Raw genomic sequence first — 17,849 nt, 5'->3', positions numbered from 1 at the left:
AGGAGGAGGAGGAGGAGAAGAAGAAGAAGAAGAAGAAGAAGAAGAAGAAGAAGAAGAAGAAGAAGAAGAAGAAGAAGAAGAAGAAGAAGAAGAAGAAGAAGAAGAAGAAGAAGAAGAAGAAGAAGAAGAAGAAGAAGAAGAAGAAGAAGAAGAAGAAGAAGAAGAAGAAGAAGAAGAAGAAGAAGAAGAAGAAGAAGAAGAAGAAGAAGAAGAAGAAGAAGAAGAAGAAGAAGAAGAAGAAGAAGAAGACTGGGATCCTTGGTGCTCTCTGAGCTTGGGGGTTTTCTTGCAGATGTTTCATGACCCAACTAGGTAACATCCTCAGTGCTAGAAGGGAGGAGGAGGAGGAAGAGGAGGAGGGGGGAGGAGGGGGGAGGAGGGGGAGGAGGAGGAAGAGGAGGAGGAGGAGGAGGGCTGTGAGGTCCTTGGTGCTCTCTGAGCTGGGTTGTTTTCTTGCAGATGTTTCATGACCCAACTAGGTAACATCCTCAGTGCTAGAAAGGAGGAGGAGGAGGAGGAGGAAGAAGACTGTGGGGTCCTTGGTCCTCTCTGAGCTTGGTTGTTTTCTTGCAGATGTTTCATGACCCAACTAGATAACATTCTCAGTGCTAGAAGGATGTGGGGGGGTTATAAACAGAGAGCCAACCCTACTCCCTTCTAGCAGTTTCATCTGCTTTCCAGATTAAATTGTCTTCCCCAGATGGGCATCAGGGGAACACATTCAGTTCAACCCAACCCAACCCAACCCAACTCAACTCATTCTCCTCATAACCACCTGCTTGTATTATCAGGAATGTTATCAAATATTCACCCAGGCTATATCATTTCTGCCTTCCGCTCAGTACCACGATTGACCCGCGCAGGCCCTCTGTTTACTTACACAGTCTCATCGTCCTTGAACTCCAGTTCTCCGCAGGAGTCCTCATAGTCCACACCCCCTCCTTGAGCAGTCCCCTCCACCGTCTGGTAGGGGACCATCACAGTCCCTCGGGCCCCCGAGCTCCGGGTGACCTTGACCTCCAGGGTCCCTTGGCACTCGCTGACCCTTAACAGTTTGTCCTGGAAGGCAAAAATGCCGGCGTGGTCATCGTCCAGAATAGTCACGGTGGCCACCAGCGGGGCTACCAGGCGTCCCTTGGGGTGTTCGGTAGAGTCCGACTCAAACATGCCTTCCGCGTCCCCCACCCGCAGGTTCAGAAGCCGGACGAAAAAATGTTCGTCTTCTTCAAAGATGTCATCATCAATTATGCCGATCTTCAGCTCCTTCTGGGTCTCGCCAGGCTTGAAAATCAGGGTGCCCTCGCTGTACTCGTAATCTGAACCTGCCTTGGCCGAACCATCCTCAGTCTTGTAGTCTACGTAGAAGGTGTTGTAGGTGTCTCCACCTTGCTGGCAAGTCACGGTCAAGGTGACCGAGCCACAGTTCTCCAAGCAGTGATACATGAACGGCTCAAAGAAGATCTTGCTGTAGTTCTCCTCCACTTCTGCTTCGGAGGGCACCTCCAGAAGGTTGGTGGACTTCTTGGAGAATTCCGTGACATGCTTCTTGAGGATGTTTCCCGCCCCGGTCATCATGCGTGTCGCCTGGATGCGGTAGAAAGCCCGGCTCTTCTGTTGATGCAGTAGAGCGTAGTAGTTGGCGATCTCCACCAGCTGCTCCAGCTCTTTATCTGGGTGCTTCTGCTTGAGGTCTTTCAAGATCTGGATGACCTCTTTGCGGCTCTCGTCCAGCTCTTTCTCCTCCTGGGTGACGACCGGAAGGGGAGCCACAGACGCTGCGCTGCCGTCCACAAAGACACTCTCTCGGTGGTCATTGGCCACGAATCCCCCGTCCATCTCGATGCCTTTGGGGAACTCTCCCTCGGTTCCGATGATGATGCCACTGCGAGGATCCGCCCTATACCTCTTGTAGACATACTTGTAGAACAGCAGCCGTTTGTCAGCTATCCAGGCGAAGACAACGCAGATCGGGAAGAAGATCAGGGTCAACAAGGCCTCCCATACTTCGACGATCCCTGGGGAGAAGACAGCTAAGATCAGGTACAACCAGATGTAGGCGAAGATGCTCCAGGAAGCGGTGACAAAGAAGACCCTCAAGTGCTTGATCTTGCGGCTCTCACCACTGGGGATGACGTAGACGCAGACGGCGAGGACCACGAACATGTTGAAGGCCGCGCTGCCCACAATAGTGCCAGGGCCCAGTTCTCCTGCCTGGAAGTTATGGCCGCAGACCTCAATGACAGACAAAAGGATTTCAGGAGCCGAGGAACCCAACGCCATGAGGGTGAGGTTGGAGACCGTCTCGTTCCAGATCCTCACGGTGCCGATGCTGGTCTCCCCGTTGGCTTTGGTGATGGTGATCTCCTTCTCTTTGGAAGTGATGACTTCGATGGAGGCCATGAAGCGGTCCGCAATGATGGAGACCCCTAAGAACATGTACATCATGGCCACAAAGTAGACGATGGCCCGGGCAGCCTTGTCACCAAAAGAAGGGTTGTCCGGCTGCCAAACTGGGAGGAGCACTCCCGGTTGACACTTAGTAAAACCTTCGCAGGTGCCATTCGCTTCCGGGTCAAGTTCATTGGCACCAACCCAGGAGGCGTTCCCAGCACAAAAGACCCCGGCCACCAAGATTTTGGTAAGAAAGGAAGAGGAGATCCTCGGCTGCCACCACGGAAACAGCATCCTTCTTGAGTAGTTAAGGGCCACAGGATCTGGGAGGGAGGACAAGAAGAAGGAAGAAACATTAGCGTTCTTGGGAGCTGCCCTCCAGGGGTTAAGGCACCAGACTAGGAAGAAGGAGACGGTGAGTTCTAGTCCCGCCTTAGGCATGAAAGCTGACTGGGTGACTTTGGGGCGCATCACCAGGAGATGGTGAGTTCTAGTCCCGCCTCAGGCATGAAAGCTGACTGGGTGACTTTGGGCCCATCACCAGGGGACAGGGAGTTCTAGTCCCGCCTCAGGCATGAAAGCTGACTGGGTGACTTTGGGCCCATCACCAGGAGACAGGGAGTTCTAGTCCCGCCTTAGGCATGAAAGCTGACTGGGTGACTTTGGGCCAATCACCAGGGGACAGGGAGTTCTAGTCCCACCTCAGGCATGAAAGCTGATTGGGTGACTTTGGGCCCATCACCAGGAGACAGGGAGTTCTAGTCCCACCTTAGGCATGAAAGCTGACTGGGTGACTTTGGGCCCATCACCAGGAGACAGGGAGTTCTAGTCCCACCTTAGGCATGAAAGCTGACTGGGTGACTTTGGGCCCATCACCAGGAGACAGGGAGTTCTAGTCCCACCTCAGGCATGAAAGCTGACTGGGTGACTTTGGGCCCATCACCAGGAGACAGGGAGTTCTAGTCCCACCTCAGGCATGAAAGCTGACTGGGTGACTTTGGGCCCATCACCAGGAGACAGGGAGTTCTATTTCCGCCTTAGGCATGAAAGCTGACTGGGTGACTTTGAACCAATCACCAGGAGACAGGGAGTTCTAGTCCCACCTTAAGTACGAAATCTGGCTGGGTGACTTTGGGCCAATCACCAGGAGACAGGGAGTTCTAGTCCCCCCTTTAGACATGAAAGATAACTGGGTGAATTTGGTCCAGTCCTTCTCCTTCAATCTAATGCACTTCACAGGGCTGTTGTGGGAAAAATAGAAGAAGGAACGTATGTTGGATATGTTTGCTGCTTTGATAAGACTGTACTTGGAATATTGCATTCTGTTTGGGTTGTTTTGATACAAAAAAGATACTGAGACTCTAGAAATAGTGTAGAGAAGAGGAACAAGGATGATAAAGGGTCTGGGGGCTAAACCATACAATGAACGGTTACAGGAACTGGGTATGTCAAGTCTAATAAAGAAAAGAACTAGGAGTGATATGATGGTGGTCTTCCAATATCTCAGGGGCTGCCCCAAAGAAGAGGTAGTCAAGCTATTCTCCAAAGCCCCTGAAGGCAGGACAAGAAGCAACGGGTGGAAACTAATCAAGGAGAGAAGCAACCTAGAACTAAGGAGAAATTTCCTGACAGTTAAGATAATTAAACAATGAAAGTTGTGGGGGCTCCAACACTGGAAGTTTTTAAGAGATTGGGTAACCATCAGGCTTGAATTAGAAGATCTACAAAGTCCCGTCCAATCCTCCTATTCTGCGCTCTGAGTTCGAATCCTATCCTAGCAACGTCCTGTGCATTGCTTTAGAGTTTAGACAAAGCATTTTTCGAGTCTCAACCACCCTTTGTTTACTTTCTACCTATCATTTGCCCACTCAGATAACAAATTAGCAAGGGAAGGGGGAAGATATTATGTCTTAAACAAATCTGCTTTTAAAACAGCCTGCAGGTTCTATTCTATTCTATTCTATTCTATTCTATTCTATTCTATTCTATTCTATTCTATTCTATTCTATTCTATTCTATTCTATTCTATTCCATTCTATTCTATTCTATTCTATTCTTCTATTCTATTCTATTCTATTCATTCATTCCATTCATTCATTATTCTATTCTATTCTATTCCATTCTTCTATTCTATTCTATTATTCTATTCTATTCTATTCTATTCTATTCTATTCTATTCTATTCTATTCTATTCTATTCTATTCTATTCTTGTTCCTGTTCCTGTTCCTGTTCCTGTTCTGTTCTATTCTATTCTATTCTATTCTATTCTATTCTATTCTATTCTATTCTATTCTATTCTATTCTATTCTATTCTATGTTGGCCTCAAATATTAAGTCCCCGGTGATCTCTTAAACAGGGATAGCTGTTATACTACAGAAATTACCATCATTTTCTTTCTCTCCCTCTTCATGCTTTATCCTGTTTTGATTACTGTCATTGATAGCTGAATACTAATTTGATTTTAATAATGACCTGCTGGGTTTCCTTAAAATGCAGAGGAGATTTAACAACATAAAATTAAACTAATGTCAGGCTGAAAGTTATTGTCTAACATATTCAATTTTATTCAAGGGCATGGTGTTTGGAAACCTTATGCTTCTTCTGTTTTGCTTTCCCGTTCCTTATTTGCTCTTTATCCCCCCCTTTTACAATTTAATGATACAAGATAAAAAAAGGGGAGAGGAAGAATCAAAGAGCTGAGGTCATCTAGTCCAGCCCTCTCTTCCTCGGTAGAGACAGATGAATTGAACATAATGTTTAAATTGTTAATCTTGCAAAGCCATGTCTATGCGTAGTAGTCCTTGACCTTTAAAAGTTACATTGGCACTGACAAAAAAGTAGCCTAGGTCTGGTCCTCACACTTACGACCAGGGCCATATCCCCAAAGTCACGTGATCAGAATTGGCAACATGTATTCAAAACAACTGAAAGCATTTCAGGATCTTGCGATCCCTCCCCAGCCGACTTCCATCAAAGCAAAATCAATGGGAAAAGTCGGATTCGCTGAACAGCCACAGCGATTGACAGAACAGCTGGGATAAAAAGGTCGTAAAATCAGATGCAACCACCTTGCATGTGTATTTCACACATTTTGCATAGGTATTTCACCTACCTATTTTACCTATTTTGCATATGTATTTCATGTACCTATTTTGCATACATCTTTCACCTGCCTATTTTACGTATTTCGTATACGTATTTAACTCCCTCTTTGAGGAGAGGTCGAGAAATGTGAAATATAAATAAATAAATAGGTAAAAAAAGGTGAGGCTTAGATGAGATGATAGGGGCCACTGTCTTTTTTTTTTACTTCTCTGCAGACACCCCTAATGGACCTGGTTTTCTTTTTTATTGTTGACTTCCACTTTAGGAAAATCATATTGTCTCCCAGCGAACAAGCGGAGGGCAAAAGTGGCTTCTCCCTGATCTGCCAACACCACTTGAATGAAAGGAAACCCAAGGGGACTGGAGGCTAAAGCATATAAGGAACGGTTGCTGGAATTGGGTGTGTCTAGTTTAATGAAGAGAAGAACAAGGGGGGACGTGATAGCAGTGTTCCAGTATCTCAGGGGCTGCCCCAAAGAAGAGGGAGTCAAGCTATTCTCCAAGGCGCCTGAAGGCTGGACAAGAAGCAACGGGTGGAAACTCATCAAGGAGAGAAACAACCTAGAACTAAGGAGGAATTTCCTGACAGTGAGAACAATTAACCAGTGGAACAACCTGCCTCCAGAAGAGGTGAATGCTCCAACGCTAGAAGTTTTTAAGAAGAGACTGGGCAGCCATTGGTCTGAGATGGTATAGGGTTTCCTGCCTGAGCAGGGGGTTGGACTCGATGACCTCCAAGGTCCCTTCCAACTTTATTATTATTATTAAGCACCCTTCTTCTTTGCAGAAAATAAAAATAAAAACAGGGCAAAATATTATTTCAAAGCACGAAAGACACGAAACACCTTCTGCTGGGTTCAGTTCCCTCGGATTCACGTGCCGACCACGTCCCTAAAAAGAAACTGAGTTGCAAGGCGCAACTAGGATCGTGTGTGTGTGTGTGTGTGTGTGTGTGTGTGTGTTCAGGCGTGTGTGTCTGTGCTTGTGTGTGTGTGTCCATCCTTTATAAAGTTTGCCTGGGCAAAATGCGGACCAGGAACGCCGCGTCTGTGAAAACCCATCTGCACCAGCTTTGGAAGACCAGCTTTTGCAAACGGTGCTGTGCTCAACCCGTAGCAACGCCACCGTTCCCGTAGCAACCGAACTATAAAAAGGATGCTAAACTCGGGGATATAAAAAGAAGGAGAAGCATGAGGGACGTGTCTAACAGAATAACAGAGTTGGGAGGGGCCGTGGGACCTTGGGAGGGACCAGAATAACAGAGTTGGGAGGGATCTTGACCTGCTGGATTTCCTTAAAGGGCAGAGGAGATTTAACAACATAAAATTAAACTAATCAAGTTATTTTCCAAAGCCCCTGAAGGCAGGACAAGAAGCAATGGGTGGAAACTAATCAAGGAGAGAAGCAACCTAGAACTAAGGAGAAACTTCCTGACAGTTAGAACAATTAACCAGTGGAACAACCTGCCTCCAGAAGCAGTAAATGCTCCAACACTGGAAGTTTTTAAGAAGAGACTGGACAGCCCCTTGTCTGAAATGGTGTAGGGTTTCCTGCCTGAGCAGGGGGTTGGACTAGATGACCTCCAAGGTCCCTTCCAACTTTACTATTATTATTATTATTATTACTATTACTATTATTAATGTCAGGCTGAAAGTTATTGTTTAGCATATTCAATTTTATTCAAGGGCGTGGTATTTGGAAATCTTATGCTTCTTCGTGATGTGTTTTATTTCGGTTTGATGTGACAAAGAGACCATCCTGAGTTTGGAATCCAGGGGTCTGAAGGCAAAAATTGTATGATGAATAGCAATAGACTTATAGACTGCTTCACAGTGCTCTACAGCCCTAAGCGGTTTACAGAGTCAGCATGTTGCCCCCCCCAACAATCTGGGTCCTCATTTGACCGATCTCAGAAGGGTGGAAGGATGAGTCAACCTTGAGCTGGTCAGGATTGAACTGTTGGCAGTTGAGAAAGTTAGCCTGCAATACTACATTCTAACCACTGGGAAGGAAGGAAGGAAGGAAGGAAGGAAGGAAGGAAGGAAGGAAGGAAGGAAGGAAGGAAGGAAGGAAAAAAGGAAGGAATAAAGGAAGGAAGGAAGGAAGGAAAAAAGGAAGGAAGGAAGGAAGGAAGGAAAGAAAAAAGGAAGGAAGGAAGGAAGGGAGAGGGAGGGAAGGAGGAAGGAAGGGCAATAACACATAGACTTATATACCGCTTCACAGTGCTTTACAGCCCTCTTTAAGCAGTTTACAGAGTCAGCATGTCCCCCCCCCAACAATCTGAGTCCTCATTTACCAACCTCGGAAGGGTGGAAGGCTGAGTCAAACTTGAGCCAGTCAGGATCGAACTGCTGGCAGTTGGCAGAGTTAGCCTGCAATACTTTATTCTGACCACTGCACAACCCTGGCTGAGGGAAGTAAGTTTTGCCTAATGGAGAGAAGGTTTAGAGGAGACACAATAGCATCTTTCAACACTTGAAGAGCTGCCACAGGGAAGAGGGGGGGGGGTCAATTTATACCAAGGATAGGACAGGAAACAATGGATGGAAGCTGGTCCTAGGGAGAACCAACCTGGAAATAAGGAGGAATTTCCAGATAGTGAGAACAATTAATCAATAGAACGGCTTGCCTCCCGGAGTTGGGGGATACTCCATCGCTGGAGGTTTTCAAGAAAAGATTGCGCAACTATTGGTATAAGGACTCCTGCCTTGGCCAGGGGGTCAGACTGGAAGATCTTCAAGCTCCCTTCTAGCTCTAGGATTCCCTAATTCTATGAATCCATGTTCTCTGGCACATGTGGGTCAGACCATGTTGGTTTACGCCAGTGATTCTCAACCTTTTTAATGCCGCGACCCCCCAACCGGTCGTAAGTCGAGAACTACTCAACCGGTCGTAAGTCGAGGACTACTCAAGTGGTGCAGCACCGTTTGCAGAATGGGACTTTTGGCGGGCTCAGCAGGGCAGAGACAGCCTGGACAATTCCTATTGGCTTTTGAAAGCCAATAGAATTAGACTCTATTCAAGAGAGTCTATTCTATTGGCTTTCAAAAGCCAATAGAATAAAAGGGAGTACCACAGCTAAGGAAAAGGGGGGAAAAAATGGCGGACTGCGTTGTTTGGCGACCCCCGTGAAATGGTCGTTCAACCCCAAATGGGGTCCCGACCCACAGGTTGAAAACCGCTGGTTTACGCAGATGTCTCCCTTGGGGAGCTGTCCAGCATTTCAGGAGCTGATGGGAAAAAGAAGCCTCTAGCCCAGTGTTTCTCAACCATGACAATTTTAAGGCATGTGGACTTCAACTCCCAGAATTCCACAGCCAGCAATGCTGGCTGTGGAATTCTGGGAGTTGAAGTCCACATGCCTTAAAATTGTCAAGGTTGAGAAACACTGCTCTAGCCTTACTCCTTTCCAGGAAGGAGAAACCAGGATTTCTAGTTTCCAACATAAACATTCCTGTAATTAACATAATAGCCTCATTAAGTGTATCTGGGTGAAACACCAATTAAAAGATCCGGGAGTCTCGTTCAACCAGAGGACAACAATGGGTCTCGAATTAACATGTCTCCCCTTTCCGATTGAGGGTTTGCTACTTCTTAATAACTGCCTTAAGCTGCCTTCGTGACTAACGCAGACACACAGACACACACACAAACACACACACACACAGATACACACACACACACACATACACAGCTGGCACATTCAGGGCTGGAAAGCCAGATGGTGTGTGTCCCGATGTTAAAGCTGCAACTGACTCTTTTGAGGAAGGAGAGTGGGTCTGGCAGGGGGGTTTGGGACAGATGTAGGGGACGAAGAGGAAAGGGCTACGCAGGGCCCAACAGGTGGGGTCAAGGCAGACCTGTTTTAAGGACCCGGCTGGCATTCTATTGGCTGGCTCCTGTCACCCCCTCCTTGGTGGAAGTGAAGCTGCAGTACCACCCCGCAGCCAGCAAAAGGTGGGGGCGCTGTGGCGTACCCCAGAAAAGGCCCGCCATTCCCCTTTTCTGGCCCAGCTAGGCAGCTCTTTCTGAGCTCAGAGACAACAGCACTGAAAAGAAGCGAGTTATGACCGGTCCTCGCACTTATGACCACGCTTCCGACAAACAAGGTCATTGGAGGAAGCTGGATTCACTTAACCGCCCTGTGATTCGTTTAACAACTGCAACGTTTAAGAACTGTGGCAAAAGAGGTTATAATGTTGGGCATGTCTCCCTTAACCAACATCTTGGTTACCAACAGACATTCTGGGCCTGAGTGTAGTCGTAAGTTGAGGACAACCTGTATAGCCCTTCTCCAAGAGCCTACAACAAACATCTTCATTGCTGTCTCACTTCAAGTAGGCTTATAGGATTCCCCCAGCCCCTAATAACCTGGCTCCAGGTCCAGCTCAAGACTTTTTGCTGCCCTCCTCTTTCCCACGAGATTTCTGACAGCCAAGGACCTGCCTCCTGATTGGCTCAGCATTGAGCCAATTCTAAATCAGCATTGATTAGAACTCACCATCTCCTGATGATTGGCCCAAAGTCAGCCAGTTGGCTTTCATGCCTAGATAGGACTAGAATTCACCAACACCTGGTGATTGGTCCAAGGTTATCCAGCTGGCTTTCATGCCTAAAATGGGATTAGTACTGACAGTCTCCTGATGAACAGCTCAAAGTCACCCAGTTGGCTTTCATGCCTCGATAGGACTAGAATTCACCAACACCTGGTGATTGGTCAAAGTCAGCCAGCAGGCTTTCATGCCTAAAAAATGGGATTAGTACTCACAGTCTCCTAGTGATTGGTCCAAAGTGACCCAGTTGGCTTTCAGGCCTAATGGCAGGACCACAATTCACAGATTCCTGGCGATTGGTCCAAAATCATCCACTCGGCTTTCATGCCTGAGGTAGAACTAGAACTCCCAGCCTCTTGGTTTCTAGCCCAACATTTTCCCCACTACACAGAGCTGACTGTCTCTTTATTTCTGTTCTAGGAAAATCTTCTTCTTTTGGAAAACAATGCCCAGAGATCCCGCCAAGTGAGGAAAGAGAGCAGAGCTCATAAGTCAAACCACTTCCTCTTGATGTTTAGAAGTTCTTGCTGATGGATGGGCCAAAAAATCAATACTCGAGTTTATTCTGGCCTTCCGGGAGAAAAAGTCTTTAGATTATGAACATTTTTTTTCTCCCTTTTTGGAAGTACGTGGGGATTAGCACACGTCTGAATTACTGCAAACCGGCAAGGCAAGGGAGAAAATTAGTCAAAATTAAACAGGTCTTTTCTCATTAATTCACAAGTCAATAAATGCAGGTCAATAAAACCTCACCAGAGAGGGATGGGATTTAATACACCCTAGAGAGCTGTGTGTTCTGTGCAGGAGAAATGCACACATTATTCCTAAAACAAAGCATAGGTGAGGCTGGTCTCAGGTATGTTCCAGAGGAGGTACCAGCACCCCATGCAAAGGGACGGTGGTGGGCTCCAATTTAACGATCCTGGCCCACATCATCTCTACCGCTAGAAACAGTTGCTAGGGACATCCTTTGGGTCCACCCACTTTACGCAGCCTGCACTCTTGTCTGTGTATAATCAGTGTGCAAATAACATCATATAATAACATCATATAATGTCTGTGTATAATCAGTGTGCAAATAACATCAGCAATAGGAGCAATGCTCTTAGTAGGGGTCAGTGTTTCCCCAACTTGGCCACTTGGAGGAAGGTGGGCTTCGATTCCCAGAATTCCCCAGCCAGCAGGACCGTGAACTTAAAATATGCAGACATTAATTCCCATGACTTAGTGGAAGCCAACTGGGTGAGTTTGGGCCAATCACCAGGAGACTGGGAGTTCTAGTCCCGCCTTAAGGCATGAAAGCTGGCTGAGTGAATTTGGGCTGATCAGTAGGAGACCGGGAGTTCTAGTTTCTCCTTAAGCATGGAAGCTAACTGAGTGAATTTGGACCAATCACCAGGAGATGGTGACTTCTAGTCCTGCCTAAGCAAATGAAAGCTGATTGGGTGACTTTGAGCCAATCACTGGGAGATGGTGAATTCTAGTCCTGCCTAAGCAAATGAAAGCTGATTGGGTGACTTTGAGCCAGTCACTGGGAGATGGTGAATTCTAGTCCTGCCTAAGCAAATGAAAGCTGATTGGGTGACTTTGAGCCAGTCACTGGGAGATGGTGAATTCTAGTCCTGCCTTAGCCAGTTGGGAGATATTGGACCGGGGGTGGGGAGGGAGGAATATTGGATGACTGCTATCATGTCGCCCCTAGTTCTTTTCTCTACACTGCACATAACCAATTCCTGCTGCATACTGTTCTTTGTATGCATTAAAAGAGTTGCTAGTTCAGAATTGCAGCTGTAGTAAGGTCAGAATTCCAGTGCGTATGAACAGATTTCAGACCAGAAGGTTTTCTTAGAGAAACTTAACTCATAGCCTCACAGTTATCACCATGACAAAATACAGCTTTAATCTGGATTCCAACCAGAATCGCCTCTTCTTTAGAGACTAGGATGGCAAATTGCAGTACTGGGGGGGGGGGGAAGGAAGGGGGGGGGCTCTGGGAACTTCTGCCTATTTAAATTTTAAAATATCATTTATGTATATGATGTTGTGCCTGCAAAGATGCTATCCTATAAGAGGATTAAAACAACAACAACAACAACAACAAAAGACAGAACATCTGCATCCAGAATAGGCGACTCTATTTCTTTTTCCCTGGAGTTCCTCATCTTTTATGAAAATGTCCAAATGCCCACAATTCAAGCTTCCTTTTTAAGGGTTTGCATTAACATTTAATAGATAGGCTACTTCAAACGTAGGCCTTTTTGATTTGTAATTTTGTTAGGCTGTGCAGGTTTTTTCCTTTTTTTTTCTTTTACTGAAACTTCACCCAGGCTAACAGAGATCTCATTTCCATAAATACATGCATATTTGGACAGACCATTCCTTATTATAACCAGCGGTGTTATTAAAAAAAAAAAAAGGAAATACCAATATTCAGAGAACGATGACTTTTGAATACATATGGTTGAAAAATGCAAAATGGTGTTAAGTTTGCATTCCAACAGGGGGGTTGGGGACTCCATTGCCCCCTTTCCTTCAGCCCCATATAAGTTTCTGCAGCCTCTCCAGGGCTCCACTTAATCTCGGCTGTAAGAGATAAAAATCTTGACATTTGTCGTTTGCCAGAATGTGCCTCCGTGTGTCTCTTGCCTTTTGGCTGTGGAATAAGGTGGCAAATTAGATCAGAGACAGCCCCCCCCCCACAAATCTCTATAGCAATTCATTCTGGGGTGCTGCTTGTTCTCCTGGCCAAAGCTAGTTCTACAGTTTATAGAAAGAGAGAAGCTGGAGGACATCACAAAAGGGAGGATTTGGCAATCCACAGGAGGGGAGAGGGAGAAAGCGTGGGACTTTCACTGGGGAAAAAATGGCGGTGTGTGCGTGTGTGTGTGTGTGTGTGTGTGTGTGTGTGTGTGTGTTTACAAATACTGTACGACAGCAAGATGGGAGGGGAGGTAGGTGTCTTTTTTGATGGCAGACAAAGGTGTGGAATATATTTCTTCAACATTTTGACGCTCGCACATACCCATCTGTTTTGTTTCCCCCGTAGCAGACTGGGACTTGTTACTAGGATATCTACCTCTCCGGGTAGAAGGTAGCTGGTGCAAAATTACTCACACGTGGCAGGGTTCGCTTCCCCCCATTGGGGTGCGCCACAGAAAGCCTCTGAGCGCGTTCCCAGATACGTCGGAGGTCCGGATTTAGAAGTGCGTTTGAATGAGATTACCTCATCAAGAGGGTTGTGTCTTCTTTACTTATGATACCCGTCTTTATTATTTTATAAATAATCAAAGGCAGTCAACATCTCTTAATATACCTTCCCCTCCTGTTTTCCCCACAACAATAACCCTGTGAGGTAGGTTGGGCTGAGGGAGTGATTGGCCCAAATCCACCCAGCTGGCTTTCATGCCTAAGGCAGGACTAGAACTCACCGTCTCCTGGTGATGGGCCCAAAGTCACCCAGTCAGCTTTCATGCCTAAGACAGGACTAGAACTCACCGTCTCCTGGTGATGGGCCCAAAGTCACCCAGTCAGCTTTCATGCCTAAGACAGGACTAGAACTCGCTGTCTCCTGGTGATTGGCCCAAAGTCACCCAGTCAGCTTTCATGCCTAAGGCAGGACTAGAACTCGCCGTCTCCTGGTGATTGGCCCAAAGTCACCCAGTCAGCTTTATTTATTTATTTATTTATGAGACTTATATACCGCTTTAAGTGCAAGCACTCTCTAAGCGGTGTACTCCAGTAAGCAATGTATGTATATATATTTACATTGCCCCCAACAATCTGGGTCCTCATTTTACCTACCCCGGAAGGATGGAAGGCTGAGTCAACCTTGAGCCGGTGAGATTTGAACCGCTGACCTGCTGAACACAGTCAGCTAAAGTGGCCTGCAGTACTGCACTCTAACTGCTGCGCCACCTCGGCTCTTAAGCTTTCATGCTTAAGGCAGGACTAGAACTCGCTGTCTCCTGGTGATTGGCCCAAAGTCACCCAGTCAGCTTTCATGCCTAAGGCAGGACTAGAACTCACCGTCTCCTGGTGATGGGCCCAGAGTCTGAGGCAGCCCAAATGGGGCAGAGATGAAAGGAGTGTGAACTTTCTGATCCCTGACACCATTTCTTGAGTTTAAGACCATCTTTTTATTTCTGTTCCTCCTTTCCCCAGGATCATATGTTGCACTGTACAGGGAGTCCTCAACTTACAACAGTCTGCTTAGCGACTGTTACAACGGCACAGAAAAAAGTGACTTATGACCATTTTTCACACTTAGGACCGTTGCAGCATCCCCAGGGTCACGTAATTAAAATTCAGGACCTTGGCAACTGACTCCTATTTACGACGGTTGCAGCGTCCCTAGGTCACGTGATTCCCTTTTGCGACCTTCTTCCAAGCAAAGTCAATAGGGAAGCCTGATTCACTTAACAACCTTGTTCCTGAAGTGATCCGCTTAACAACTGGGGCAAGAAGGGTCGTAAAGTGGGGCAAAATTCACTTAGCCACTGTCTCTCCTAGCAACAGAAATTTGGGGCTCCGTTGCCGTCGTAAGGCGAGGACTATCTGTGATCAGGTTTGCTATGAGATCCTAGTAGCGGAAGTCCCAAGACTGACACACAGGTAGTCCTCGATTTTATGTCCACAGTTGGGAGCAGAATATCCCCTGCTAAGCAAGGCAAGGTGTCGCATCAGTCACGCCCCAAATGACGACCTGTTTTTCCACAGTTGTTAAGCCAATCCCTGCAGGCGTTAAATGAATCATCCGGCCGTTAAGCGAAACTGGCTTTGCCCTGGCTTATCAGAAGCTGGCTGGGAAGGTTGAGAAAGGCGATCACATGACCCCGGGATGCTGCAACCGTCACGAATACACACCAGTTGCCAAGCAACCCAAATTCTGTTCCTGTGATCATGGGGATGTTGTGACAGTCATAAGTGCGAGGACTGGCTGTAGGTCGCTTTCTCAAGGCTGTTGTAACTTTGGATGGAGGCTAAAAGAATGGTCTTTTAGGACTCCTTGTATATCGTATCCACTTAGAGAAGCAGGCACAAATCGGAATGGGACAACTGGCCGTGGCACAATTGAACAATTCTATTGAATGATTTAAAATAGATTATATATATGTGTGTGTGTGGTGTGTGTGTGTGTTTCCTGAGGTTTTCGCGGGTGTTTTTATGTAGGTCTTTGGTTATTCGGGTTTTCTCCCGATTGGAAGTGTCTTGGCAACGTTTCGACGAAGTCCCATTTGTCATCTTCAGGCTGGTGTTTTCAGCTTCGTGCTTCGAGGAGCTGCTCCTCGAAGCACAAAGCTGAAAACACCAGCCTGAAGATGACGAATGGGACTTCGTCGAAATGTTGCCAAGACACTTACAATTTTACGCGGGAGAAAACCTGAATAACCAATGACATACATACATACATACATACATATATACATACATACATATACATATGTATATATATAAATTTTTGCCATTCAGATTTCATCCTGTCCCTCCTTTGGCAACCTTCCCTGAATGATTCTATTCCACTATTTCTTCGATATTAGTGTGACCCTTGTCCTGCAGCAAGATATCCTGCGGCGAGCTGGCTGTGCCAAGCTGGCCGTGCCAAATTGTCCTAGACCCGGCACAGATGGCTTCTGAATTTTGACAAGCTTCATCCTTATTTCCCCCCCACCATCGTGCGAGCATGCCATCTCAGCACATAGATGCCACTTTTCATCCGTGAGAACAGCAAACATGCTCCTTTGGCCCTAAAGCCTAAAATACTCTGGAGTCCACAAGCAGCTACACCTGTTCCTCTGCTCTCTTCCTTAATGCTCCTTAGACACTAGCAGCAAATTACGAGGCGGCGATTCAACGCTGTCGCTTTTCGTGGAGCCCAGCCAAGGGGGCAACCTGAGAACATCTGGCTTGGCATGCTTGGCATGCAGCTGTAATAATCTACCCAGGATGGGGAAACAAAGGATAATAAAGCTTAAATTTCTCCCTGCCTAAGCCGTACATGGAAGATTAACCGATCATTAAAAGATTAAAACCGGTCCGGCGTTGTAGCCTCGCTGCCAGATCTTGGCTGAGAAGAATGGACTGGCCCGAAAGCGCTTAATCTCTTTTGGGTCCTCCGTAGGAAGCGCTCAAGACATCTATGGGAGGTGCCCCACACATTTTTAGCCTGCCCTACTTCTTCCTAACAGGTGGGCATCGACAGGGCGCGGAGCTCGGCTAACCATCAGCCTCAATCTGGCTTGGAGTTTCCACCGCCTTGGCCTGGCGGGGGTCCAAAATACAGATAGTTCTCAACTTACAACCATTCGTTTAGTGAGCGAAGTTACAACGGTGTTAATGACCGGTCCTCATGCTTACGTCCGTTGCAGCCTTTCCTGCAGTCATGTGATCAAAATTCAGGTCCCTGGCAACCGGCATATAACCGTTGCACTGACCTTGGAGTCACAGGGTCCCAATTTACGAGCTTCCCAGCGGAAGCAAGCAAAGTCAGTGGGGCAAACCGAGTTAAGCCAGGTTTGCTTAACAAATGTGTGAGTCGCTTAATGACTGCTTAACCATAGTGGCAGAGAGGCTGTAAAGTTGGACATGACTCGAGTTAATGGCCAACTCGTTTAGCAGCAGAAGTACTGGTCTCTGTTGTAAGGCATAAGGATCACCTGTATAATATCAGCCTGAAGAGTCACAGAAGCATTTGGCTATCCTCATAGGCAGTCCTCAATTTACAACTGTTTATTTAGTGACCATAAGGGACTTATGACCGTTTTTCACATTTACAACCCTTGCAGCCGCCCCGTGATCATGCAATCAAAATCCAGATGCTTGGCCACTGACTCATATTTATGACGGCTTACAGCAGGGGTCCTCAAACCTGGCCACTTTAAGACCTGTGGACTTCAACTCCCAGAATTCCCCAGCCAGCCAGGGCTGGCTAGGGAATTCTGGGAGTTGAAGTGGCCAAGTTTGAGCACCCCTGGGTTATGTCCTAGAGTTATGGGATCCCCTTTTGACAAGCAAAATCAAGCCAGATTCACTTAACAACCATCTTACTCACTTAACAACCGCAGTGATTCGCTTAACAAATTACTGGCAAGCGAGGTCATCAAAGGGGGCAAAACTCACAACAAATGTCTCGCTTAGCAATGTAAATTTGGGGCTCAATTGTGGTCGTAAGCCGAGGACTTGCCTGTACTGCACTTAGGAGAGCTATTATAGGTTATTCATTTAGTGACCGTTCAAATTTACAATGGCACAGAAAAAAAGTGACACGGCCATTTTTCACACTTATGACCATTGCAGCATCCTCGCGGTCATGTGATGAAAATTCTGGGTGACTGGGCAACTGACTCATATTTATGACAGTCGCAGTGCGTTCTGGAGTCACGCGATCCTCTTTTTGCGACCTCCTGACAAGCAAAGCCAATGGGGAAGGCAGCTTCACTTAACAACCGAGTTACTGGCTTCACAACTGCCGTGATCCGCTTAACGGGCTGCGGCAAGACAGGTCGTAAAAAAGAGCAAGGCTCACTTCACCACTGTCTCGCTTAGCAACAGAAATCTGGGGCTGTGTCATAAGCCGAGGACCCCCTGTATTCCATACATCTGGAGAACACTCGGCAGAAGACGTAGGATCTAGATTTGATAAAGGGGAGAAAATAATCCATCCCAAACACTCAGACACACAAATACACACCTACAGAGACCCTCCTGTGGACAGGTAAGAGCATTAAACCCTCCACAGATGGGCAATTTAAGCATGTGAAGCCCCTTTAAAACCAGAAAACATCCATCTTTTTCCAAAACC

At 46.8% G+C, this 17,849-nt stretch overlaps 1 protein-coding gene across 2 annotated transcripts in view; it reads right to left on the bottom strand.

Moving 5' to 3' along the window:
• SLC8A2 (solute carrier family 8 member A2) overlaps positions 1-17,849 on the bottom strand; it is a 55,255-nt gene that overhangs the window by 30,727 nt on the left and 6,679 nt on the right. For both annotated transcript variants that reach the window (XM_039369156.1, XM_039369155.1), the window contains exon 2: positions 881-2,714. In XM_039369156.1, the coding sequence (XP_039225090.1) occupies positions 881-2,685 (1,805 nt within the window). In that variant the 5' untranslated portion in view covers positions 2,686-2,714. The remainder of the gene's footprint in view (positions 1-880; positions 2,715-17,849) is intronic.

The sequence above is a fragment of the Crotalus tigris genome, unplaced genomic scaffold, assembly GCF_016545835.1.
Source record: "Crotalus tigris isolate CLP2741 ecotype Arizona unplaced genomic scaffold, ASM1654583v1 scf7180000020990.9691751010:1144802, whole genome shotgun sequence".
Taxonomy (NCBI): Eukaryota; Metazoa; Chordata; class Lepidosauria; order Squamata; family Viperidae; genus Crotalus; species Crotalus tigris.
This window is presented reverse-complemented; position numbering and strand designations above follow the sequence as displayed.